General features: G+C 43.3%; 1 protein-coding gene across 2 annotated transcripts in view; it reads right to left on the bottom strand.

The window, feature by feature from the left end:
* Positions 1–5,957: 5,957 nt before the first annotated feature.
* The window catches only part of CHRNA5 (cholinergic receptor nicotinic alpha 5 subunit), a 66,825-nt gene continuing 47,587 nt past the window's right edge, over positions 5,958–25,195 (bottom strand). For both annotated transcript variants that reach the window (XM_068272550.1, XM_068272549.1), the window contains exons 3-6: positions 16,855–16,899; positions 16,316–16,425; positions 13,154–13,985; positions 5,958–6,262 (exon numbers count right to left, since the gene is read on the bottom strand). In XM_068272550.1, coding sequence (XP_068128651.1) covers positions 6,089–6,262; positions 13,154–13,985; positions 16,316–16,425; positions 16,855–16,899 — 1,161 coding nt within the window. In that variant the 3' untranslated portion in view covers positions 5,958–6,088. The remainder of the gene's footprint in view (positions 6,263–13,153; positions 13,986–16,315; positions 16,426–16,854; positions 16,900–25,195) is intronic.

Raw genomic sequence — 25,195 nt, 5'->3', positions numbered from 1 at the left:
TGTGTTGTGTTGATATTGTCTGTTGCAACATAACCCACCAATGAAAGTATAAAAGGGCCATAAAGGCCCATGCACACTTGCAACTTTGCTTGTCCACAAAGTGTGTGCCAGAGTCCTCTGATGTCCACTGACTGCGCATTAGTGATTGGGCATATCAGAAAACCACATCTGACCTCAATTGTTATTCCACTTTGCAGACACCGGCAGCTCACCTGCTTGCCCCCACCCCCCTCCTTCTAGAGAGCAGAACACTCTACCCGGCAGATAGCCGAGCACTGTGCTTGTACAGGAAATGGACACCTGGCACAATCCTAACTGATTATTTTAGATGATCATTATTGAAAGTGTATACCTAACTTCGTTAAAAATCATTTTTTTCATACTGAAAAAATGGTTTAGGAAAGATCCAGACTACAAATGTAGTTTATAAAAACAGTACATAAAGTTAGGAATCCAAGTCAGGAATCTATGCTTCTAAATCCACATGTGCTGAAACAAAATTTGCTGTTTCTTGCTCACTCTTTCCCTTCTGCTGTCTCATGGTAATGAGCATAACTGGGGGAGGCAGTAACAGTAGACTGAGCTACTTAAAGGGCTGCTAATGTGAAATGAAAAATCTATTTTTTACTCACCTGGGGCTTCTTCCAGACCCAAACAGAAGTCTCAGTCCCTCGCTGCAGGTTCGGTGGTCCTCAGTGTCCCTGCTGGCTGCCCACAATGATGGCAAACCGACGGTGGGGTCAGCTCTTTTTGCGCCTGCACGGGCACTTGTACCCGCGCATCCAAGTCATCTGGCGCATACTGTGCCAGCGCAGTAGTTGCACATAAGAGCCAACCCCACCGGTGAGTCCCCATCATTGCGGGCGGCCAGCAGGGACACCGAGGACCACCGGACTGCGGTGAGGGACTGAGACTGCTGCTCTGGGAAACAAGGAAACAGTAAATTCGGGCGCCTGAGGCTAGTGGACAAATCGGGCGCCGCCATTCACTCCTATAATAAATATCGTTTAATGGGCGCCCGATAGGAAAAAAGGGCGCCGGTGAAAAATAACGTTTTAAAAGCGGCGCCCGGAGACTTAATGTTTTATTACTGCTTCTCATGATTACACATTATTTAATGATTTATACATTTTTAAATATTATTTTTAAACGAAAAACAGTACAATATTTTTTTTCAAACATTATTTTTAAACGAAAAACAGTACTTTTTTTTTTACATTATTTTTAAACGAAAAAACCGACAGGGGGGTCTTAGGTTTAGGCACCAACAGGGGGGTCTTAGGTTTAGGCACCAACAGGGGGGGTCTTAGGTTTAGGCACCAACAGGGGGTCTTAGGTTTAGGCACCAAAAGGGGGGTCTTAGGTTTAGGCACCAACAGGGGGGTCTTAGGTTTAGGCACCAACAGGGGGGTCTTAGGTTTAGGCACCAACAGGGGGGTCTTAGGTTTAGGCACCAACAGGGGGGTCTTAGGTTTAGGCACTAACAGGGGGGTCTAGGGGTTAGGGGTAGGTACAGGGAGGGTTACTTAGGCACCAACAGGGGGGGTCTTAGGTTTAGGCATCAACAGGGGGGTCTAGGGGTTAGGGGTAGGTACAGGGAGGGTTACTTAGTATTTTTTTTTTTTAACGTTATTATACGTTTCAGTATTTAAACGAAAGATTAACGTTTTTACAATTGCCGATTTAATGCACATTATTTAATGATTTATAACTTTTAAAAACATTAATTTTAAACGAAATACAGTACAATACATTTTTAAACGTTATCCATGCTTATCGTTAAAAACCCGGCGCCCTTTTTTCCCAGCGCCCCTTTTTAACGTACGCGCTGCTCTGGGCTGAAAGAAGCCCCAGGTGAGTAAAAAATAGATTTTTCATTTCACATCGGAAGTCTTTTAATAGTATTTTATACAGATACATTTTACTGCACAACACTTTTCCACTAACTGTGTAGTGGGAAGGAGTGATTCTTAGGGAAAGAAACAGCAACTTTGCTTTCATTACAGTAATAAGAAGCAATATAAAATGATTTAATAAAAATTTGAAAAAAGTACGGTAGTAAGAAAATAAAATCTTACAGTGTTGATTTATTACACTAGCTACAAAAAAATCTAGAGCAAAAGGAGCAACTAGTAGGTCTCAGCAGTTCAAGTAGAACTACAGTTAAAGTTGCCCCCCACTATTCTAAAACCAAACTGATTTAAGAAAAAATAAAAAGATTGAAAGTATTACTAGGTTTACTTTTATTTTCTTCTGCTGAGTTTTAACACTGAGTTCTTTGATTTGCTGATTTGTCTTTTATCTCTGAATAAAGGAGATAAAGCTCGAGATAGTTTTCATGTGCAATTAATAAAGATGGAAAGGTTGATAAGGTTGGCTACGATTGGCTAATTATGTAATCAATAGGGTGTAATGACAGAATTTAAACTTTTATGCCCTTCAAAGTTCTTTCATGCTTTGGAAATATAACCAACCAAATTTGTAACACTGCTATTGTCCTTGTGGGTACCACTTTCACCCTAAGTTAAAACAATGACATCTTTAAGAAAGCAATATTTTGAAAACTAACTAAGCCTGCAGTTTTTATGGCAACAATCTATTAAACTAAGATAGATAGTAAAAATATTTAGATTGTGGGCAGCACGGTGGCGTAGGGATTAGCACTCTTGCAGCGCTGGGTCCTCGGCTCTAATCCCAGCCACGACACTATCTGCATGGAGTTTGTATGTTCTTTCCACGTCTGTGTGGGTTTCCCCGGGTTTTTTCCCACATCCCAAAAACATACAGAAAAGCGAATTGGCTTCCCCCTAAATTGGCCCTAGACTATGATACATACACTACATGATTCATACATAGACATATGACTATGGCAGGGATCAGAGGGACAGTAAAGAGACAAAACAATATACTCTGTACAGCGCTCTGGAAGATGTTGGCGCTACATAAATATTTAATAATAATAATAATATATGTTTTCAAGCAGCATCCAATATCTTCTTTGCTTAAAAATGAAGTGTAAGATGATTTTGTACTGTATATCAGTTCACTGATATTGAAATATGCACAAATAGTTTGATAAAGAGTTTCATTTTTTTCCAGTTTAATCATTGTGGATGTTATGTAAAGACTCACATTGCACACAAGACTACCTTCACAAATAGCTATGTGTGAGAGAAATGAGAAATAGCAGTTATGAGTAGGCTCATAGAGCCGACCTGCAGACCTTCTTTTCATGCACAGGTGAGACAAGTGCTTGGTATTAGGATAATAAATAAGAAGGATATTAGCTTGGGGAAAGATCCCCTAGGAGATGCTGGGATATGGAATACATTTCTGTATCTAGATGACAAAGTATAATGACCTTACAATAATACTGTAGAGAATTGGTTCTCCGTGACACAAACATGTACTCTAGAGTCTAGAGGGTGCCTCAGATGGATTAAGGGAATATTTGATCATTCATGAAAACGTATAAAATAATATTATTGTAGTGATTTCAAGAGAATAATACCAGTGAGGTGTAGTCTGATGTTAACCACTTCACCACTGAGGGGTTTTACCCCTTGAGCACCAGAGCAATTTTCACCTTTCCGCGCTCCTTCCATTCATTCGTCTATAACTTTATTATTACTTATCACAATGAAATGAACTATATCTTGTTTTTTTCGCCACCAATTAGGCCTTCTTTAGGTGGGACATTATGCCAAGAATTATTTTATTCTAAATGTGTTTTAATGGGAAAATAAGAAAAAATGTGTGAAAAAATTATTATTTTTCAGTTTTCAGCCACTATACTTTTTAAATAATGCTTGCTACTGTAATTAAAACCCTGAAATGTATTTGCCCATTTGTCCCGGTTATAAAACCGTTTAAATTATGTCCCTATCACAATGTTTGGTGCCAATATTTTATTCAGAAATAAAGGTGCATTTTTTTCAGTACTGCATCCATCCCTTATTACAAGCCTGTAGTTTATAAAGTAACAGTGTTATACCCTCTTGACATAAATATTTAAAAATTTCAGTCCCTAAGGTAACTATTTGTTTTTTTTTTATTGTATTTTTTTTTTAATTACGAAAAAAAAAATTGGGGAGTGTGGGAGGTAATGAGTTAATTTATTGTGTAAAACTAATGCATTTGTATATGCAGTAGCAGTAGGGTGTAGTTTTACTATTTGGCCACAAGATGGCCACAGTGAGTTTGTTGTCATTCCCATTCATTGATCTCCGAGTGAGCGGGCGGCGGCGTGCACGAGCAGCGGGAGCGCATGCACGAGCAGCGGGAGCGCATGCACGAGCGGCGGGAGCGCGGACAGTGGCAGTAGCGTGGGAGGTACGGATTTCTCTGTCTCTTGGTTTGGAAAAAGGGACGGAGAAATCCGTACCACTGGGGTAAAGTGGTTAATCATGGAGATGATCCGAAAACATACTGCTAATAAAAGTAACAAAAGATGCTTTAGTTATAGTCAATGGTAATCAATTATAAAAAAAATCAGCCAGCCAATACTTACCTAAAGAGTGGGAAGGCTCTGGGTCCTATAGAGCCTTCCCGCTTCTCTCCCCAGCGCTGGCTCCTTGGTAGCAGTATTCGACCAATTTAGTCAAATACTGCTCTCGCCCGATTCTGAAGTCTTTGGGAGCCCGAGTGCTGCTACATACTGTGCATGAGCAAGTGCCATCTCTCACGCACTTGCATGTGAGCAGTATAAAGCCGCCTGTCTTCGGGAGGACTCAGATCCCGAAGACTTCCAAAGTCCCCCACAGCGAGGAATTCAAACGGGGAGCCATCACTTAACAGATGGGACTGGGAGAGGAGCGGGAAGGCTGTATAGGACCCAGAGCCTTCCCTCTCCTTAGGTAAGAATCTGGCTGTTTTGTTTTTGTTATCGATTCCAATTGACTTAAATAACTTTTTTCTTTTAACAAATCACTTTTATTGAATTTGGTATAAATAAACATACAAACATTTAGGGTCCACGCAACATATGTGTTCCCTTAGACAGTGTACATTTAATAACTTTAATGACTAACTGTGGACAGTTTGTTTGCAACCTTTCAAAATGCTAAGTTTTCTCTTTGGGTATGACACAGAATTGGATCAGAACCATTCAAAACTGAATGTTGTTACATGCATAAGCTCATATCTTACCTCATTCTAATTCACAAGCTCTTTCTGATGTATCATATGTAAGTATGATGTATCATCTGATGTATCATATGTTTCAGATCTTTCAGTTCTGTGCCGTTTTGATCCAGTTTTGCATCATGCCTAAAGAAGTAACTTATTCAAAAGTTCTGAAAGATTGCAAGAAATCTATCTATGGTTAGTCATTAAACATATTGCTTAAAGCAGCTTTTTATTTTGACAAATAGTATATTTAAGGAACTTAATAATGATAGAGATTAAGCAAGGTATAAAAACTATCTGGCCAGGTGTTTGTCATTTCAAAACATGAGGAATTACTTGAATAACCTTGTATACTTGACTGAAGGGTGTTAGCATTCAATATGCATGTGTAACAGAGTAATTGAGACAAAGAGACCCATACATACATACTTGTTGGCAGCCAATATGCAGGTAGTCACTTTGGAAGCAAATGCAGATGTATGGTGGCAACTCAGTGGACACTCGGGGGCAGCAGACAGCATGGACATGGGGGGACATCTAACATTTGGGAGGACAGCAGCCTGGGGTTCCGTTGCGTTTTTGTCGCAACATCACACGCTGTTAACACCCGATTGACCACCCCACCCAAAAATAATAATCAAATCGGATGGTCTATCGGTCACTGACTGCATTTATCAGGCATGGTCATACTACATACTCCTCCTCTCCCATAGTTGTGGAGTTAATTTCAAACTATTAAAATAGATTATAATATTATAGAACATTTAAATCACAAAATAATAGGTTACTACAATATAATTTACATTTTTATTGATTTTGAAATTTGAGTATTCAAGCTATTTAAATAAAAATAATTTCTTTTAAAGCATTCATTTTCAAAATAGTTAATACAGCAGCAAATACATGAGCAATGCAATAAATATTTGAGTTCGGCATTGTAAGAAATATATGGGAATATAGTTTATGTAGGTCTGTCTCCGTACGTATGCCCAATATGTATAGGCACAATGATGTTCGCCCACTTATGTATGACGGGGATAAACATAAATATGGAGCCAAGGATGGAAACCAGAAGAAATGTCCATAAAAACATCCGATCCAGCACTTGGGCGACAAATTTCCAGTCTTCAACAACCTGGACAATGAAACACAGTTATTTTTAGCTACTTTTTGTTCTTTATATATTTTACATATATGTTTATGAAGCAGAAAAATAGAAACAAATTTCATTTAAAGTGACACTGAAATGAAAATACATTTATGATATAATGAATTGTATGTGTAGTACAGCTAAGAAATAGAGCATAGCAAAGGAATGATTCTCATATTGTTTCCAGTACAGGAATAGTTAAAAAACGTATTATTTATGCAAAAGACCTTCTCTGACTCTCTGACCCCACTTGGGTCGGCTACAATGCTGTTTTCTGAAACACTTGCACATCAAAGAAACAGTGAAATACAGCTTCAGATAAGGTTTTACTGCAGGGAATTTCAAAGGGTCATTACCTCTGCTCTATTGCATAGTTTAAAGGATACCACAACCGAATGGTTGTGGTAAAATTGATTGCTGCACTGTGTAGGGGGTGATGAGTGCATACCTGCATTTCCTCCCGCCCCCTCCGTCTGCCGCCGTTCATGCTCTATACACTCCGGTGTGCGGCGACTTGCTTGACCTCTGCCCCGGACATACTGCGCCCTGTGTGCGCAGTATGTCCTTCCCCCTTCGCTTCTGGCCGGCGCATAGTGCCAGGCTCAGAAGCACGCTGTCACCTTTTTGCTGCGTGTGCGCTCCATTACACCGAGCGTCACATGATTAGCATGTGACGCTCGGTGTAATGGAGCGCACACGCAGCAAAAAGGGGACAGCGTGCTTCTGAGCCTGGCACTATGCGCCGGCCAGAAGCGAAGGGGGAAGGACATACTGCGCACACAGGGCGCAGTATGTCCGGGGCAGAGGTCAAGCAAGTCGCCGCACACCGGAGTGTATAGAGCATGAACGGCGGCAGACGGAGGGGGCGGGAGGAAATGCAGGTATGCACTCATCACCCCCTACACAGTGCAGCAATCAATTTTACCACAACCATTCGGTTGTGGTATCCTTTAAAATACAGAGTGTGGTTTGTAAATTGTCAATATGACAGAATGATGCAATGTTATTTAAAAAAAAAACTATATATCTGAAAATAAAAATATGAGAATATAGTTTCTTTGCTACTCATGTTCTATTAATAATTATCCGTACTACACATACAATTTGTTTTATCATAAGTTTTTTTTGGGGGGGATTCAGTGCCATTTTAAGGGCATAACTTTTGAGAGACAGGGCCCAATTAACAAACACTAAGGGCTTATTCACAGTGGGATGTTGCATTGTAATGCAGCGTTAAAGTTGCAATGCAGCATTACAACGCAATGCAAAAAAAAGTGGTTAACGCACATTAAAGAGAAACTCTGACCAAAAATTGAACTTTATCCCAATCAATAGCTGATACCCCCTTTTACATGAGAAATCTATTCCTTTTCACAAACAGACCATCAGGGGGCGCTGTATGACTGATATTGTGGTGAAACCCCTCTCACATGTAACCCCTCCCACAAGAAAAGTTTGAACTGTTTACAGCTATTTTCAACTGCCAAAAACCATGCAGCAGCTACATCACCTGCCAACAGTAAAATGTTCACTGGAGTTCCTCTTTAAAGCTGTGTTACCATTGCATTCAGTAGGTATAATAAGACCTACAGGCAATGAAAATTATGCTTTCCTGTATCCTGTGATGTGTGCGTTTAGAGGCAATGCACTGCAGCAGTGCGTTACCATAACGCTACACGTTACAATGCAATGCTAACGTTGCACTGTGAACTTCCCATAGGATTAGCATTGCAGTGCGGTAAGCTGCATTATAATACTTTATAACACAGTTCTGCAATGTCCCACTGTGAACGTAGCCTAAAAACCATAATGCTTGATTTTTGGCAACTAAAGTACAAATACAATCTTATGTTATCGAAATTTACAGTATTTGCTAAATCAGTGGCATAGCTGAGGAGCTGTAGGCCCCGATGCAAGTTTTTCATTGGGGCCCCCTAAGCACTCTATACATAACAATTGATACGACGCACCAAAACCTGCCAATGGCAACTACAGTGTCAGAGGTGCAAGAAGGGGATGGGGAACAGTTTGTTAAGATGAGAGGGGATTGCTTCCTCTCACCACAGTAGAGGAGTTTAGTATACCACTATGTGTAAAGCCAGGGGTCTAGTCCTGGGAAAAGAAGTGAGTGGACTCACTTGGAGAACTCCTGTGCACCAAAAATGGGCGTGGTCAAGCACACCGTGGGCGTGGTCATGGGTGGGGCCAAATATACATGACCTTAGCAGTGATGTAAGTTTGAGCTCTGCCGTAGTGTATCCCCCAAAAATAGATGTAATCTGACAGCATTTCACCAAAAAGACACATCATCTGGTAGAAGTTCCTCCAAAATACAGATAATATGGAAGTGGTTCCCCCAAAATAGACAATGTGGCAACAGCAGTTCCACCAACATACACATAATTTGGAAGCAGTTCCCCAAAATACGCGAAACCTGGCAGCGGATCAACCAAAATACATGTAACACCCAAACGACATATAATCTGGCAGTAGTGGTCCCCCAAACATACACAATCTGGCAGCAGTTCCCCAACATACACGTAATCTGGCAGCAGCCGTTTCCCTAACATACACATAATCTAGCAGCTGTTCCCTAAAATACATAACAGCGGTTCCACAAAAATGCAGATAATCTGACAGCAGTTCCCCCAAAATAGGTAACACCAGGTAGCCAGGTCTATAGGTGTCCCCAGTATAAGTAGCCATGAGTATAGTAGTCCCCAGTATATGTAGCCAGAGGTATAGTTGCCTAGTAAACTGTATGTAGCCAGGGCCAGGGGTATATGTGCCCAGTATATGTAGCCAGTGGGATATGTCCCCAGTATATGTAGTCAGGGGTATATGTGCCCAGTATATATAGCCAGGGGTATATGTGCCCAGTATATATAGGCAGGGGTATATGTGCCCAGTATATATAGCCAGTGGGATATGTGCCCAGTATATATAGCCAGTGGGATATGTGCCCAGTATATATAGGCAGAGGTATATGTGCCCAGTATATGTAGCCAGTGGGATATGTGCCCAGTATATGTAGGCAGGGGTATATGTGTCCAGTATATGTAGTTAGGGGTATATGTGCCCATTATATGTAGGCAGGGGTATATGTCCCCAGTATATGTAGGCAGGGGTATATGTGCCCAGTATATGTAGCCAGGGGTATATGTGCCCAGTATATGTAGGCAGGGGTATATGTCCCCAGTATATGTAGGCAGGGGTATATGTGCCCAGTATATGTAGCCAGGGGTATATGTGCCCAGTATATGTAGCCAGGGGTATATGTGCCCAGTATATGTAGCCAGGGGTATATGTGCCCAGTATATGTAGCCTGGGGTATATGTGCCCAGTATATTTAGCCAGGGGTATATATGTCCAGTATATGTAGGCAGGAGGTATATGTGCCCAGTATATGTAGCCAGGGGTTTATGTGCCCAGTATATGTAGGCAGGGGGTATATGTGCCCAGTATATGTAGCTAGGGGTATATATGCCCAGTATATGTATACAGGGGTATATGTGCCCAGTATATGTAGGCAGGGGTATTTGTGCCCAGTATATGTAGGCAGGGGTATATATGCCCAGTATATGTAGGCAGAGGTATATGTGCCCAGTATATATAGCCAGTGGGATATGTGCCCAGTATATATAGCCAGTGGGATATGTGCCCAGTATATATAGGCAGAGGTATATGTGCCCAGTATATGTTGCCAGTGGGATATGTGTCCAGTATATGTAGTTAGGGGTATATGTGCCCAGTATATGTAGGCAGGGGTATATGTGCCCAGTATATGTAGCCAGGGGTATATGTGTCCAGTATATGTAGCCAGGGGTATATGTGCCCAGTATATGTAGGCAGGGGTATATGTCCCCAGTATATGTAGGCAGGGGTATATGTCCCCAGTATATGTAGGCAGGGGTATATGTGCCCAGTATATGTAGCCAGGGGTATATGTGCCCAGTATATGTAGCCAGGGGTATATGTGCCCAGTATATGTAGCCAGGGGTATATGTGCCCAGTATATGTAGCCAGGGGTATATGTGCCCAGTATATTTAGCCAGGGGCAAATATGCACAGTATATGTAGGCAGGGGGTATATGTGCCCAGTATATGTAGGCAGGGGTATATGTGCCCAGTATATGTAGCCAGGGGTATATGTGCCCGGTATATATAGCCAGTGGGATATGTGCCCAGTATATATAGCCAGTGGGATATGTGCCCAGTATATATAGGCAGAGGTATATGTGCCCAGTATATGTTGCCAGTGGGATATGTGCCCAGTATATGTAGGCAGGGGTATATGTGTCCAGTATATGTAGGCAGGGGGTATATGTGCCCAGTATATGTAGCTAGGGGTATATATGCCCAGTATATGTATGCAGGGGTATATGTGCCCAGTATATGTAGGCAGGGGTATATGTGCCCAGTATATGTAGGCAGGGGTATATATGCCCAGTATATATAGGAAGGGGTATATGTGCCCAGGTAGCCAGGTGTGCCCCCAGCAGGAGGGGAGCAGCGCTCCGCTCTGTGTGCGGCTAGTCTGGTCTTCTAGCCGCACACAGAGCGGAGCGTCCCTTGCGACTGGAATGCGGAAAGTCTCTGCCCACTTTCGCCTTTGGGCTCGACACCTCAAAACACTGGAGGGGAGAGGCAGGAAGGGGAGCACGAAGGTGAGGGATGGGGGGGGGAGATGTCCGCCCATCCCCGCTGTCCCCATAGCTCTCCTTCTCTGCTCTGCTCCCCTCCACACAAGCCAGGGTGAACGGTGTCCACACTGAAGAAAAAGTGGATGGACGCCGTTCACCCGCGTCCACGCAGGACTCGACCCCTGTGTAAAGCTATCAATTAGTAATGGTATACCACATAGCATATGTGCTGAAATACTACAATCAAGGACAGCATTGGGAAGAATTGGCAGCACATCCTAAAACCAGGCCGCATCTGAAATGACTACCAATAGAGGCATGCGGAACCTCCTAGAGGCAAATACACACCTTGTATGCAAAACAGATTCTAAACTATGCACTACAGCCTTAATGCATAGCATGCAAGCATGAAATATCAAATGAGAGCAGCTAGCCATAAGGTAAACTTACATTTTTTTGTGCAGAGCCTAATTGTAGGCAAGATACACAGCTTTCAAAAACATTCAAAACAGATGCACCAAATTAACATTAATGGAAGTGAAAGTCATTGGTAGTCAGTCATTTCAAATGTGGCCTGGTTTTAGGATGCGCTGCCAATTTCTTCCCTGTTGACTAAAAAATATGTAAACCATTTTAAACCATTTATGGCCAGCCACTCCCAGGTTCACACTATGCTTGTCTGGTAATTAGTAAGGTAGAAGTTAGGGTCTCTTCAAGAAGAGACAGTTCCCTGTCATCATATCCAGAACATGTCCTGCTTGTACTGCGCTATCACAGCGTGATCATACGCGCATATGTTTCAAACAGTGTCCTTTCAAATCAACGCTGCCAAGCAGCACTCACCACCTCTTCATTCCTTGTACTCCTCCTTAAGAAGCCCGAGTAAGCAGAAGAACACGCCCCCAAGCCGTTTGGCCAATCCGGAACCGGAGGTGGAGCCATGCGTGTCAGCTGACAGCTGGTCAGCTGACACGCTTCCTTAGAGCATAAGAGGAGCGACGCTGACAGCGCATGCGTCCGCCCTCATTTACAGTCTGAGTAATCATGCAGCCGGATCCCTGCAGGAACGTCGCTGGCACCATCCCTGCCACCGCGGCCAGTCGCACCGGAAGTCCCAGATGCGCTGCCAGCGGGGGCAGCAGCAACTGCCCTGGTAAGCGCAGGATTACTGACACATTACATTAATGATTTTTTTTACTACATTCAGATTGTCACAAATGATGATTACTCGATGCACTTTTAAAACAAGTGCATTTTAAGTAAATTAAAAAAAAAACAATATTTTTTCCCCAGTCCTTATGTACAGCCACAATTCCCTTCTGTGTGCAGAGTCCCGTGTGTACATGATGCTAACTATAGTATTCATGCATGGTTCACATGTGTATGCACTTTCATGCATATGTAAATGTGCTGGTGTAAGTTTCTATACACAAAGAATGTGCATTAATTTCAGGGAAAGTATTTCAACCGCTGCTAGTTAGGCGTCCAGTTTTGTGTGCTCTAAAAGCTCCTGCAGTGTATTACCTGAGATTTTGCCATTGTAATTTCATTGTAACCCGACTTCCATCATCTATGCTCAGCCATAGCTTACTGCTTGCTTAACCTGATTACTCTTGTCTGCCACCTGCCTGAACCTCTGCCTGAACCGACTATTCTTATCTGCTGTGACCTCTGCCTGTACCTCACTACTTTTTGCCTGTACTCTCCCCCCAATACACACACACCTCTTGCCTGACACCTGATTTAACCTCTACTTAACTCTGACCACTCTTGCTTTCTGCTTGCCATTACTTCTGCTTGGTTATGTCTACACTCACCTGCTTTTAGTTTTGACCATTTGCCTGGAATCTACCTCTCTAACCAGTCTCTTCACCCAGGCCTGACTTGTAGACCTGAGTGTAGCAAACCTGAGGGCTGTGACCTGGTGGCTTCTAAATTACACTTGCATGGTGTCCATCAGGGATTCCTGACAGTCATCCTTTGAGGATTGTTCTGGTGAAAACCAAGGGACCAATCAAGTTATGTGCCTTGGGCTTCCCCCATGTCAACTGCCAGTAGAAAACCTAGAATCTTAAGTTTTTTCAATTTATTGTGCTAGCATTATTTACACAATTTATAAATACTTGGTAAAACTAAAATGAGGGCGGGAAAGAGGAGAAAAGTGCTAACCTTGCTTTGGGCATTGAGAGGCCATTAAAAGACATTAAAAAACAATTAACTGAAATAGACATACCTCACGGACTTCATGTTCCTTTACCACATGTCGTGTAATATATCGGATAGAGTCCAAAGCTGCCTCTAATGTGTTTCTGGAGGTCTCTGGTCCATTGATTATTCCTGTATCTTCCTTTCGTGTAAAGTACCTGTCTACATGGCTCCTCATGCAGAGCAGTTTAGGAAGTCTATGAAGGAAAATCTTCCTCACCCATGGTGCCATTGCATTGTGTGTTGAAGATGATCTGTTGTGGATATTGATAGCAAAAACTGTTATAACAATGGACAGAGTTACAAAGATCATGGTGAACACTAAGTATTCTCCAATAAGAGGAATTACTTTGGAGGAAGATGGAATAATTTCTTCAATCACCAGGAGAAATACAGTCAGAGACACAAGCACAGAGGTGCAAAGGGAGATCTTTTCTCCTCCATTAGAAGGCAGGTAAAAAACAAGGATGGTTAAAAAGGAAAGTCCTATACAAGGAACAATTAAAAAGAGTGTATAGAACAGAGGTAAGCGTCTTATAATGAATGAATAGGTTATAAATGGGTACCAACAGCATCTATCTGTTCGGTTTCCCTTGTTTCCTGTTGCGGTTACTATTTCCCATTCTCCATTGTCAAAGAAGTCTCTTTTATCTACGTCATAATCTTCAAGTATAATATCAACTTGTGATCCATCATAAGTCCAAGATCCAAACTTCATGGAACAGTTTTGGAGATCAAAAGGAAAGAAGGTGACATCAATTGTACAAGAACTTTTATAGTTGGCTGGTGGTGTCCAGTTTATGGTGCCATCATACTTCACAACTGCTTTAGTGACTGTGCCTTCAAAGCGTCCATCAGCACTAAAATAAAGAATATTATATGATAATACATTTGTACGCATACATAAAGATGTACATTTTCCAAGAGCTCAACCCATTCTTCAGAAGACAATCATCCCAGATAGGAACACACAACAGTAAAATCCCACAAGGGCTCAAATCCTTCTCCACACAATTTACAACTCAAATACATGTTTACTAGATCACCTTTAATGTATTACTTCACTTTACTACAAATATCTATGTAAGATTTATCATAGCTACTCAAGTCATTTTTTATACTAAACTTGCCAGAAACCATAGCAACAGTACATAATTTGCTTTTTTTCATCAGCCACTACTGCAGCCAAAGAGATCAGCAGGACTGCCAAGCAACTGGTATTGTTTAAAAGGAAACATCCATATCCCTCTCAGTTAAGGTTCCCTTTAACCTGGTGCTGCAATCTGGGCCTCCATTCACACGCACACGCTCCTGCCGCTCGCACCCTCCAACACTGACACATCTGTGATTGGTGAACAGGGATATGTGATTTCTGAACCAGTTAAAGTGGCTGTGAGGCAGTGGTTTCAAACTCAAATAGACAGTGGGCTGAAAATAAAAACTTAGACCAAGTCGAGGGCCGACATTGATACTTGCTGAATAAAATTCTTCCAATTACAGACTTTTTTTACTTTATGTTTTGCGCATTGAATTATAATAAAGCACAAACAAACACATAGGAAATGCACCAATCACCCTCCCATGTATAAAATGCGCCAATCACCCCATAAATTAAATGCACTATTCACCACCATAATATTAAAAAACAAAATCATATTGGCAACCATACAATCTAAAACAGATGATTGTCAGGAGCTCTTTGAATAGGCCTCAACAAAACGGAACATCACCCTGCCGACAAAAAATATGTGGGACCTGCAGACACATTTACTCCACTGACAGGGTAACGATACCAGGTTCACAACAGGAGTACAGAATACAAGGTAAATTTTCTTGTGGGTCCACCAATCTGGTATATCTGATCATGTGTGCTAAATGCCCCAATGTTATGTACGTGGGAGAAACTGGACAAACTCTGCGCAAACGTATGAATGGACACAGGCACACTATTAATGATACCAAATCTGGACTCCCAGTTGCTACACACTTTCGGTCCAACGGACACAGCATGGATGATCTTCGTGTCACTGCCCTGAAGGGCGGCTTCAAAACGTCAAATGACCGATTAATAGCAGAAACAAAATTTATAAATTGTTTCAAAGCTGTGCAGAAGGGTCTGAATAAGGACAACAACTTTCTATATTGGTATGAGATTGATGATATATGAACTGTCTCAGCCACCCTAGCTGAACTTGTGAACTAAGAATTTACGATACCTCTGGGTCAATCCTAATACCAGGTCTGTGAGCAATAAAGTAAACAAGGATCCTTATCTTACCCCATTTAGATGGTCTGTTTGTATTAAGGCATCTTAATGATGTATTTATGCTTGAAAAAAATATCTGTTTTTCCTTTTGATGTTGCATGTATATAAGCTGTCTGTACCACCAGCTTGCAAACTAACAGGATATAAACCTGACGAAGGCTGCAAGGCCGAAAGCTTGTTTATTCTTATTCATTTGTAGTTAGCCAATAAATGGTATCATCCTGATTTAAAACTTCTTGCTTTTACTGATGGCTAACACGGTACAATACCCTACTGCTACTATTAAAAAACAATAAGACATTAAAAAGGCAGGAGTGGGAAATGCCGAAATCAGTTAAGCTTAATAACATAAATACAAAAATGTGGCAAAATAATTTAGTAGTAGTAATGTATATTACTGTTATTTTAGCAAATAAGGGCTTGTAATTATTGATAGGGCACAGTAAGGAAACAATAAAAAACAAACAGAAAAAAAAACTTTATTTCCAGATACTATATTGTCCCTTTACATTGTACTAGGAACATATTTTAAATGTTGTGAAAACCAGGACAAATGGGCAAGTAAAATGTGGGGGTTTATCTACAGTAACATTGTTTATTTTAAATCTAGAGGGGATGGAATTTGAGAAATAGTGTATTTTTTCAAACTCTTCCTTGTTTTTCCCTTTAAAATGCATAGAAAATAAAGTAGTTACGGAAAACAAATGTCACCCCCAAAAAAGCCTAATTTGTGGCAAAAAAAAAACAAGTTATAGATCATTTAGGTGTGATAAGCTGTGATAAAGATTTTGGCGAGAAGAGCGCTGAAAGATGAAAATTGTTGTTGGTGGGAAAGGTAAATTGTGCATAAGCCCCAGCATTAGCATTACATTAAAAACACTGTTCTACCAAGAGGCTCACCATGTATATGTAGTACACACTTACTTATCATATAGAACGATATCAGGAATCCAGATAGAATCAGATGGGACTCTAATTGATGTTATTCCAGCAAACTCACTAGGAGACCATCTTAGTTTAACATCTAGCCATTCCTAAAAAAAAAGTTTATGGAAAAAGTAAATGCATTGTGAATATACAATTAAAACTTTTTAAAAGAAAATGTCATTTTCATTATAAAACTGCCATAAATATAGATGCTTGCTTTGCAAGTCTTTTTGTAATTTAATGTGATTGAATATTGCCCTGCCATTTTAAATTGAAGCAGGCTAAATATTTCCAACACTGACTACAAACTCAATCCCAAATAATCCATTTTTGCCAACTAACATTTTTTTTATAAATGCAGGCCAGGTTTCAATCAATGATATTCTGAGCTCATCCCCATTCTCAAAATGCAGTGCTGTGCAGCACTATACTGATGGGCCTGTGTATCGTACTTGTTGTTGAAATCAGCACAGCAATGCGTCATTGTGCACAAGCCCTAAATACTGTGTCATGTAAATAATAAGGATCATGCCTACCTGTTTTAGCCAGACATTAGTGGTCATTAGCTGATTTTTTTCATCCTGCAAGAGACCAGAAATATAAATAATGTTATACAGCATTACAAAACACAAGAAATATATCAGACAATTAACTGTATTGTTTAAAATCGGTGTGAGTAACAATGCTTCAGTATCTTAATGGCTTAATAGCAATCTGAAGCAGTGCACTGGAATTATTTCATCTTTTTTTTCCTGCAGTGTCTCCTGGTCAGGGCCGGTTCTAGACTTTTTGCTGCCTGAGGCAAACTTGTAATGGATGTGCCCCCTCCTCAGTCAGGACTACAGTGCCACCTCCTCCCTTCTGCTGTGCAAATACAATGAAACACTGCTGCTCTCCTGCCTCCCCCCTCCTCACTCACTATCAGAATTCTCACACAGCACAACAAGCTGCTTTTCCCCAATGATAACTTCTTCACCTCGCTCTCCTCTTGCTTCTCCTCCTACTCTGACTGCTTGTTGAATGTTGTCCCTGTAATCTCTGCACCTGATGCAAATGTTTCACCTTGCTTCATGAGAGAACCGGCCCTGCTCCTGGTCTTAAATAGCTGAGATAGCTGCCATGTTCCAGGGGGTAGGGGGAAGTTAATTCTCATCCGCTTCTCACTGCCCTGTGATTTATTTTTACAATCATTATGCATACATGATTTAGTCAGTGTTTGCCCATTTAAAAATCATTCCTCTCCCTGATATGCATTCTGACATTTATCACATGGTGACATTTTTACTGCTAGCAGGTGATGTCAGTGGAAGGAGAAGCTGCTTTCTTTTTTGGCAGTTGGAAACAGCTGTTATTTCCCACTATGCAACAAGGCTCCAAACAGTGTGATGTCAAGACCTTGGTCCTGACATCACACTGTGGGAAGGGTTTCACCACAATATCAGCCATACAGAGCCCCCGATGATCTGTTTGAGAAAAGGAATAGATTTCTTGTGGAAAATGGGGTATCAGCCACTGATTGGGATGAAGTTCAATTCTTGGGTATGGTTTTTTTCTTTAACCATGTGTGACTTTTCTAACTGTTTTAAGCACAGTGTCCTGTCACCCCCCCCCCCCCCCCCCTACACTGATTAAAGATATTGATTGCTATTGTGCAATAAATACTATTATAAATTACAACAGTTCTTATCTGCCTGCAATTTAGGCAGGCTCTGCTGTCCAGCAGAAGTAGGAAATCACAGTCTGTACTGAACTCTTAAAGAGAACCTGTACTGAAAAAAAGGGTCCCTGGGAAGTACTTACCTCGGGAGAGGGAAGCCTCTGGATCCGATTGAGGCTTCCCTCCTCAGTCCCACAGTGGTCTCTCTAGGCCCCTTCGAAGCCACAGCCAATAAATTGTTAGGATGTGGCGCAGGCCCAGTACCGCCTGCAATATTAACCTTACAATAATAATGTAGGTGGTGTGTGTGATGCATGAAATTGGCCATATAATGAGAGAGAGATGTTTTTGACTTTCGCACAGTTTTGTTTTTTGTGTTTTTCTCACTCAATATATTGCTAATTTAAACATTACGTAATAAAAGATAATGCAAACCATGATGTAACTATTTACCCAACAAGGGGAAGGGGCTGATCATGGGCGTCCGCAGAAAATTTTCCAGGGGGGGGCAAAAAGTGGGGAGCAAAAAGCGGGGCGGCGCGCGTAGCGGGGCGGCGCGCGTAGCGCGGCGCTCCGCAAATCTGGGTTGGAAATGGAGCTACGCCGAAAAATGGGTGTTGTCATTAGTGTTGGGCGAACAGTGTTCGCCACTGTTCGGGTTCTGCAGAACATCACCCTGTTCGGGTGATGTTCGAGTTCGGCCGAACACCTGACGGTGCTCGGCCAAACCGTTCGGCCATATGGCCGAACTAAGAGCGCATGGCCGAACGTTCCCCGAACGTTCGGCTAGCGCTGTGATTGGCCGAACGGGTCACGTGGTTCGGACCCGAACGCGCTCTGATTGGCCGAACTGTCACGTGGTTCGGGTAAATAAATACCCGAACCACGTCATATCTCCGCCATTTGTCTGTGGGTTTAGCTTTGGGTAGGCAGGCAGGGTAGTTCGCGCTCCAGCCACGCTAGCCAGGGTCCCCCCCAGTCATTGTGTGTCGCTGCTGGGAATAGTAGTACACCGCTCGCTCAGCATTCTGTTTACTGCCACTCTGTGTACCTCGCTCAGCCACACTATATAGCATTCTGTTTACTGCCACTCTGTGTCTGCTGGGAATAGTAGTACACCGCTTGCACAGCCACACTATATAGCATTCTGTTTACTGCCACTCTGTGTACCTCGCTCAGCCACACTATATAGCATTCTGTTTACTGCCACTCTGTGTCTGCTGGGAATAGTGGTACACCGCTCGCTCAGCCACACTATATAGCATTCTGTTCACTGTTCTGTGTCTGCTTGGAATAGTGGTACACCGCTCGTTCAGCCACACTATATAGCATTCTGTGTACTGTTCTGTGTCTGCTGGGAACAGTAGTACACCGCTCGTTCAGCCACACTATATAGCATTCTGTGTACTGTTCTGTGTCTGCTGGGAACAGTAGTACACCGCTCGCTCAGCCACACTATATAGCATTCTGTTCACTGTTCTGTGTCTGCTGGGAATAGTGGTACACCGCTCGCTCAGCCACACTATATAGCATTCTGTTCACTGTTCTGTGTCTGCTGGGAATAGTGGTACACCGCTCGCTCAGCCACACTATATAGCATTCTGTTTACTGTTCTGTGTCTGCTGGGAATAGTGGTACACCGCTCGCTCATCCACACTATATAGCATTCTGTTCACTGTTCTGTGTCTGCTGGGAATAGTGGTACACCGCTCGCTCAGCCACACTATATAGCATTCTGTTCACTGTTCTGTGTCTGCTGGGAATAGTGGTACACCGCTCGCTCAGCCACACTATATAGCATTCTGTTTACTGCCACTCTGTGTACCTCGCTCAGCCACACTATATAGCATTGCGTACTCTGCCAGTCAGTGTGTATATTGCTGGGATCAGTAATACTCCACTCACCGTCAACCACTATATGAGCTCAACATGAGTTCCCCAGAGACCTCCGCTGTGAGCAGCACTCCCAACAACAGCAACAGCCAACGCCCCACGCAAGCTATAACATCCACCCCAGCAGCCAGTGGTCAGCAGCAGCCCTCCCCGGAGGAGAACGTTGTGTCCATCAGTCCGTCGCCAGAGCGATTAATGAGGGCTGCCATTGAGGAGATGATGGGGCCTGATGTGGAGGAGGAGGTCTGGCTCAGGCCAGCATCCCAAGTTAATGTTGAGGACGATGAGGGGTCTGTGTCTGGGGATGTTGGGGTGGCAGAGGTGGTGGGTGGGTCAGACTCAGGAGAAGAGTTGTATGATGAGGATGATGATCGGGACCATCTGTATGTGCCTCAGAGTCCGACCCCGGAAAACATGTTGTATCGTGTGTTTAGGTACTAAAATCTGCGTTCCCTCCCAGTAGTGTTGGGCGAACAGTGTTTGCCACTGTTCGGGTTCTGCAGAACATCACCCTGTTCGGGGTGACTATATAGCAGACTATATAGCATTGTGTTTAATGCCACTCTGTGTACACGGCTCAGCCACACTATATAGCATTGTGTTTACTTCCACTCTGTGTCTGCTGGGAACAGTAGTACACCGCTCACCCGCCACTGTATAGCATTGTGCTCTGTGTCACTGCTGACAATAGTGGTACACCGCTCACCCACCACTGTATAGCATTTCTGTACTGCCACTGTACTGCTGCCAGTCAGCGTGTACTTTAAGGATAAGTGAAATGAGGAAGAAATCCGGTGAAAGAGGGAGGGGCAAGGGAAGAGGTGTTTCCCCTGACGGTTCACGTACAGGCCACAGGGGAGCACCCAAGAAAACCCACTCAATACTGCCCATGTTGTCCAGGACAACAACCCTCACAGATCCAAAAGAACAGGACCAGATAATTACTTGGATGACCTCTCAAGCGTCCAGCAGTGGGTTAAGCAGCACCAGCACATCACGCACGAGGTCCGAGTCCTCAGCCAGTTAAAGTCTGGGCTTTCTTTGAAGACTGCACTGAGGATGTTACCATGGCGATTTGCAAGGTGTGCAAGACCCGCCTGAGCAGGGGGAAAAGTATTAACAACCTCTCCACCACCAGCATGAGCCGCCACATTCTATCCAAACATCCCACTCTGTGGGCAAACGCGGCAGGACAGGGTACCACCAGCAACACTGCCTCCCTTGGGTTCACCAGACTCACCACCAGACCCGCCTCAGCAGCAGCAGTAGCCCAGCCATTGCGTGGTTCACAACATTCACAAACATCAGACGATGCTGACACTGTCACTTTCCGGACTAGTGCTCTTGAGGTCTCCCAGTGTTCATCAAACACAACAACCAACAGCCCTTCGGTGTGCAGCGCTACGGTTGAGTTGTCTGTTTCTGAGATGTTTGAGCACAAGAGGAAATTGCCAGCAAATGACCCCCGGGCCGTGGCAGTAACAGCCAGCCAGCATAGCCAAGCTTCTGGCCTGCGAAATGCTGCCATATCGAGTGGTGGAGACAAACAGCTTCAAGGGCATGATGTCAGTGGCCATCCCACGTTACGTGGTTCCCAGCCGCTACCACTTTGCGCGCTCTGCAGTGCCTGAGTTGCATGAGCACGTGGTCAGCTAAATAACCCGAAGCTTGAAGAATGCCGTTGCCTGCAAGGTTCACCTCACCACTGACACCTGGACGAGTGCGTTCGGCCAGGGTCGATACATCTCCCTTACCGCGCACTGGGTGAACCTTGTGGAGCCTGGCAGCGATTCCTCACCTGCTACGGCGCGGGTGTTGCCCACGCCGCAAACAGCTGGATAACAACAGCAGCACCTACCTCTCTGACTCCTTCTCCTCCAACGCATCTCAAAGCTGTACCTCATCCGGAAATGCTAACCCAGCACCAGCAGCAGTAGGATCGTGGAAGCAGTGCAGCACAGCTGTTGGCATGCGTCAGCAAGCGTTGCTGAAGCTGATCTGCCTTGGGGATAAGCAGCACACAGGGGAGGAAATTTGGAGGGGAATAAAGGAACAGACGGATTTGTGGCTGGCACCGCTGGACCTGAAACCGGGCATGAAGCTAGACACCTGGCACGAACTGGCAATGTACGCAATAGAGGTGCTGGCTTGCCCGGCAGCCAGCGTTATGTCGGAACGCTGTTTCAGTGCTGCCGGAGGCATCATCACAGATCGGCGTATCCGCCTCTCCACAGAAAATGCAGACCGTCTGACTCAAATTAAAATGAATCAATCCTGGATTGGAAACGACTACGCAACACTCCTGGACCCCAACCAAGTAACATGACCGATGAACATCTGGGATGGTTTAGCGTTTCCGGTCCCTGTTTATTGAACCTCTCATCTGTATTACATTTATGACTGCATGGCGGCAAAAAGCATTGCTGCTATATCCGCACGCTTTTTGTCCTCATGCAAGGCCTGGGTTGTTGTGTCTCACAAAGCGTGGCCTTCTCCTCCTGCGCCTCCTCCTGTTCCATCACGTGTGCTGCTGCTGCTGCTGCTGCTGGGTTAGCGTTGCCGCGTGGTCCCTGTTTATTGAACCTCTTATCTTTATTACATTTATGACTACATGGCGGTACAAAGCATGCTATCCGCACGCTTTTTGTCCTCATGCAAGGCCTGGGTTGTTGTGTCTCACAAAGCGTGGCCTTCTCCTCCTGCGCCTCCTCCTGTTCCATCACGTGTGCTGCTGCTGGGTTAGCGTTGCCGCGTGGTCCCTGTTTATTGAACCACTTATCTTTATTACATTTATGACTGCATGGTGGTACAAAGCATGCTATCCGCACGCTTCTTGTCCTCATGCAAGGCCTGGGTTGTTGTGTCTCAAAGCGTGGCCTTCTCCTCCTGCGCCACCCTCCTCCTGTTCCATCACGTGTGCTGCTGCTGGGTTAGCATTACCGGTCCCTTTTCCTGGAACCTCTTATATGTATTACATTTATGACTGCATGCCGACAAAAAGCATGTTACCTGTGCAAAGAAAACAGACATTTCCCGCATTTAAAAGACAGTTTTCCCTTTGAAACTTTAAAATCGATTTTCTCAAAAACTATAAGCTCTTTTTGCTAAATTTTTTTTTCCTCTTGTACCCACTCCCAAGGTGCACATACCCTGTAAATTTGGGGTATGTAGCATATAAGGAGGCTTTACAAAGCACAAAAGTTCGGGTCCCCATTGACTTCCATTATGTTCGGAGTTCGGGTCGAACACCCGAACATCGCGGCCATGTTCGGCCTGTTCGGCCCGAACCCGAACATCTAGATGTTCGCCCAACACTAGTTGTCATGAACCAGAATGTGGGTGTGGTCGTGGGTGGAGACAAGTTTACATGAACTAAGCAATGGTGGGACATTAGATTAGGACAGTGGTGGCAAACCTTTTGAAGGTCGAGTGTCCAAACTGCAAAGTCACTTTACTATCACAAAGTGCCAACAGCAATTTAAACTAAATACAAACGTTTTAACTCATACATGAACATTATGGAAAATTACGTTGAAAATAAACTGTGAAGTACTGATGCTCAAATACCCCTTTTCAAAATTCGAGTTAGGTCGAATTCGAATAGTAAATTATTCGAGGTCAGTCGAATATTCGAGTCGAATAATTTTTACTATTCGATTCGACCTCGGACTTCGAGCTCACTATTCGAGTCGGTATTCGAGCTCACTATTCGAGCTGACTATTCGAATTGGCCTTAAATAGCTTCCAACACTTGTTTTGAGGGTGAATGATGCAAGAAACATCTTTTTTTCCAAGTAACAACAGCAAGTGATTATGTGGGGATGTTCCTTTAAAAAAAAATGTGGAAAGAGAAGTTGTGTCCTTAATTTTGTTCAGTAGTGTTACTGTATATACTTGTTCTTCTTCTTCTTTATCTTTCTTCTTCTTCTTCTAGATCTTCTAATTCTATATCTTCTTCTTCTTCTTCTATATTGTCTTCTTCTTCTTCTTCTTCTTCTTCTTCTTCTTCTTCATCATCTTCTTCTTCTTCTTCATCATCTTCTTCTTCTTCTTCTTCATCATCTTCTTCTTCTTCTTCATCATCTTCTTCTTCATCTTCATCTTCTTCATCTTCTTCTTCTTCTTCATCTTCATCTTCTTCATCTTCTTCTTCTTCATCTTCTTCTTCTTCTTCATCTTCTTCTTCTTCTTCTTCTTCATCTTCTTCTTCTTCTTCTTCATCTTCTTCTTCTTCTTCATCTTCTTCTTCTTCTTCTTCTTCTTCATCATCTTCTTCATCTTCTTCATCTTCTTCTTCATCTTCTTCATCTTCTTCTTCTTCATCTTCTTCTTCTTCATCTTCTTCATCTTCTTCATCTTCTTCTTCTTTTTCATCTTCTTCTTCATCATCTTCTTCATCTTCTTCTTCATCTTCTTCTTCATCTTCTTCTTCATCTTCATCTTCTCCTTCTTTTTCAATATCGTCTTCTTCTTCTTCACGTATTTCTCTTTTCAATTTTTTTTTTAAAGAAATGCAGCTATTTTTGAGCGTAACAAATAGCTGGTGGGCGCACGCATGTTGGAAGCGCCATTGTATGTGCTCCCTGGCAGTGGAAACACAAAGACAGCAGGAGGTAAATTCAGCAGCAGGAGGAGGAGGATGAGTGTGTGGCAGCAGGCAGTCAATGAGGCAGGCAGCTCGCCGTGACATAATAGCCCTGGTACCTAGCGGTGATACCAGGGCTGTAAATAAACACAACAGGAGGTCCCAGACAGCGGTCGTGCAGCCCACATTGTGTCCAATACACAACTGGGACAACACAGTTTTCAACCCGGGCACCTCAGAAAAATTAAACCTTTTTTTTTTTTTTAATGGTTTGTTTGGTTTTGGTTTTGCAACCAATATAGCTATTGTTTGACGTAATAGCTGGTGGCAGAGTGGCAGCAGAAGGTAATTCTGTGTACCCTGGCAGTGGGAAACACAGACAGACAGCAACAGCAGCAGGAGGAATGGAGGAGTAATGTGAGCAGCTATTGTTTGACGTAATAGCTGGTGGCAGAGTGGCAGCAGAAGGTAAATCATCTGTGTAGTGTACCCTGGCAGTGGGAAACACAGACAGACAGCAGCAGCAGCAGCAGGAGGAGGTATGGAGGAGTAGTGTGAGTGTGGCAGCAGGTAGGCAGCGTGACATAATAGCCCTGGTACCTAGCGGTGATACCAGGGCTGTAAATAAACACAACAGGAGGTCCCAGACAGCGGTCGTGCAGCCCACATTGTGTCCAATACACAACTGGGACAACACAGTTTTCAACCCGGGCACCTCAGAAAAATTAAACCTTTTTTTTTT

Source organism: Hyperolius riggenbachi, chromosome 3, assembly GCF_040937935.1.
Source record: "Hyperolius riggenbachi isolate aHypRig1 chromosome 3, aHypRig1.pri, whole genome shotgun sequence".
In the NCBI taxonomy this organism is placed as follows: domain Eukaryota; kingdom Metazoa; phylum Chordata; class Amphibia; order Anura; family Hyperoliidae; genus Hyperolius; species Hyperolius riggenbachi.
Note: the sequence above shows the minus strand (reverse complement) of the source record. Positions and strands in the feature narration are given on the sequence as shown.